At 46.9% G+C, this 2,515-nt stretch overlaps 1 protein-coding gene across 1 annotated transcript in view; it reads left to right on the top strand.

The window, feature by feature from the left end:
• Nucleotides 1-72: 72 nt before the first annotated feature.
• ILRUN (inflammation and lipid regulator with UBA-like and NBR1-like domains) overlaps nt 73-2,515 on the top strand; it is a 139,060-nt gene continuing 136,617 nt past the window's right edge. Inside the window, exon 1 of the mRNA XM_007939357.2 lies at nt 73-230. Coding sequence (XP_007937548.2) covers nt 73-230 — 158 coding nt within the window. The remainder of the gene's footprint in view (nt 231-2,515) is intronic.

The following is a 2,515-nucleotide window of genomic DNA, read 5'->3' as shown; positions in this document are numbered from 1 at the left end:
GGTCCCCGGGCCCCGCGGCGCGGCGGCGACTCGGTTGTGAGGAGGCGGGGAAGCGGGTGTCCGGCCCCAGCCATGGAGGGCATGGACGTGGATCTGGACCCCGAGCTGATGCAGAAGTTCAGCTGCCTGGGCACCACCGACAAGGACGTGCTAATCTCCGAGTTCCAGCGACTGCTTGGCTTCCAGCTCAACCCAGCCGGCTGCGCCTTCTTCCTGGACATGACCAACTGGTGAGCCAGCCCCGCCGCACCAGTGCTGGGAACGGCCTCAGGGCCCTGAGGGGAAGGGACACCGGGCCCGGGGATAGGGCGGGCCGGGCGGGTAGTTAGGGGCACCCCCCTTCCCGGGGCGGGGCGGGCGCATGAGGGTGTCCCGGCGGCAAGGAAAGAAATTTTGGAGCCAAGTTGGGCTAGAGAGGGTGTACGAAAGAAGTTGGTGGACAGGAAGGACGGAAGGGATTTTTTTTTGGGGGGGGGGCGTTCTGAGGAACTAGGGGCCGAGGAACGTAGGAAGAGGGGAAAGGACTTGGGGCATCAAGGTATAGGAAGACCGAGGAAGAAGAGGATTGTGGGCATGAAGACATAGGAAGACCGAGGAAGAAGAGGACTGGTTGAGAGTAAAAAGCACAGGAAATCTTGATTTTGGGGAGTGGGAAAAATGGTTGGGGTTTGGAGTTAGGTGCTGAAGATGACAGGGATGAGGGGAAACTCTGGGGAGAATTAAGGAAGGACCTATGCGGGAGAGTTAGGAGTTAGAAGCTGAGTAGACCTGATATTTTCTGTGGTGTGTTTGTCCCTACTGGAGGACAGATAGGAAAAAGGGGAGAATATTATGGGGAAGGACAAATTAGTATGGTGAGAAAGATGATTTTCCAAAGGGTTGTGCCCTGGAAGAGTGGGATCTCCTAGTGAATCTACTGATGGAGGGTCTGGAGTGCTAGATCTGGGACAGGGCCTGGAGAAACCTTAGGGAAAGTGAGGGAAAGGAGATTATCTTGGATGGGAGAACTTTATGAAGAGAATGGAGCCCTGGGAGAAAGTTCAGCTTGGGAACTTTGGGAAAGGCTTCCAGAATACCAGGAGTGGAGTGGGGCTTATCTGAAAGAAAGTTGGGTTTGGGGAAATGGAGAACTTGACTTAGGCTGGGAACCAAGTATTTTTGGCTTGTAGAAGATTCTTTTAGGGCAGGAGACCATCACACTTAAAGGAATGTTTCTCAGCTTCGGATACTTTTAAAGCTTGCTATTTTTAATAAGCAAGACTTCATCTGGCTCTCTTGAGGGGATTGTTGAGTTCACACAGGGTGACGAATGGAGTGGAGATCATTAAACTACCTTTGAAAAGATCTCAGGTGTAGCAACTAATCTTTCTTTGGTCAAAAAGCAATGGTGTGAGTGCCCTTTGCTCTCTGTTGGGCATTTAGTCCCTTGATATGTGGAATCATGTTTCTCTGATAATCACTTGCACAACCAACCATCCCTTTATCCATGTTCACTAAATGCCTCATGGCATGCCAGAAAAGAGTTTGGGAGCCTAGTCTTTATCCCATTCCTCACCTTACTCTATCCCCTGGATGCTTAGCGTACTGATGGGAGCTTTGTAGCTGTGACTGTACCAAAGCTGATGTATACTTTTTTTTCCCCCCTCTGCAACATCAGGGAGCTCTGGTGGTGTAGCGCCTAAGGCATTTGATTGCTAACCAGAAGGCTGGCAGTTCAAACCCACCAGCCACTCCTTGGAAAGAAGATTGCGTAATCTATTTTCCTAGAGATACTGCCTCTGAAACCCAAGGAGGGGTCACTATGAGTCGCTTTGTTTTGGTTTTGGTGCAACATCAACTTGGGTCCTGTTATCTTTAAAGTTGATTGCTGTAGCAAGAGTGGGATTGAGTTTCTAGATGTTTAGAAAACTCATGAAGCATTGGAAGCAGGAGATAGTCTTCAGAATTCTAGAAGCATTTGTGATCCCAACTGGCCTTTTATTTTGAAGATGATCTCAAGCAGGGACTGTAGCCAAAGTAGTTTTCTGAATACCTACCTATGATGTTTAAATAGAGTGACAGGGATTATCAAACACACTGAGAAAAGCTGTAACTCTGGTAAAATTTAGAAGTAAGGCTATATCTTGAGGGTTGTTCTCTTGCCTACCTTCTTCCCACTCCCAGCTTTTTTCCTTCCTTGTTTACACTAGTTCAGCCTAGGAAACTTGGCATATTGTTGCTTCCAGTTTGGTAGGGGAAGATTATTTCTCCCCACCTCCTTGTGAGTCGTACCATTTAAACGCTGCCCTAAAAAGTTTTTAGTTCTTTAGAGTCAGTCTTATTAGTACAATTATAGCTACAAAAATAGTATAATGAGTTTTATGTGCTTCAGTTGTGTATGTTTAACACCTAAGATTGTTTTTAGGTATTGTGAAAGGTGAGGAATATGTGAAGCCCAGTGTGGCTAAGAATTAATACCTTAAAATTAATAGAATTATAAAAATTTTCTTTAAACTTTTTATAAAAAATCTTTAAA

The sequence above is a fragment of the Orycteropus afer genome, unplaced genomic scaffold (assembly GCF_000298275.1).
Source record: "Orycteropus afer afer isolate SDZICR_OR568_19922 unplaced genomic scaffold, OryAfe1.0 scaffold00059, whole genome shotgun sequence".
NCBI lineage: Eukaryota > Metazoa > Chordata > Mammalia > Tubulidentata > Orycteropodidae > Orycteropus > Orycteropus afer.
Note: the sequence above shows the minus strand (reverse complement) of the source record. Positions and strands in the feature narration are given on the sequence as shown.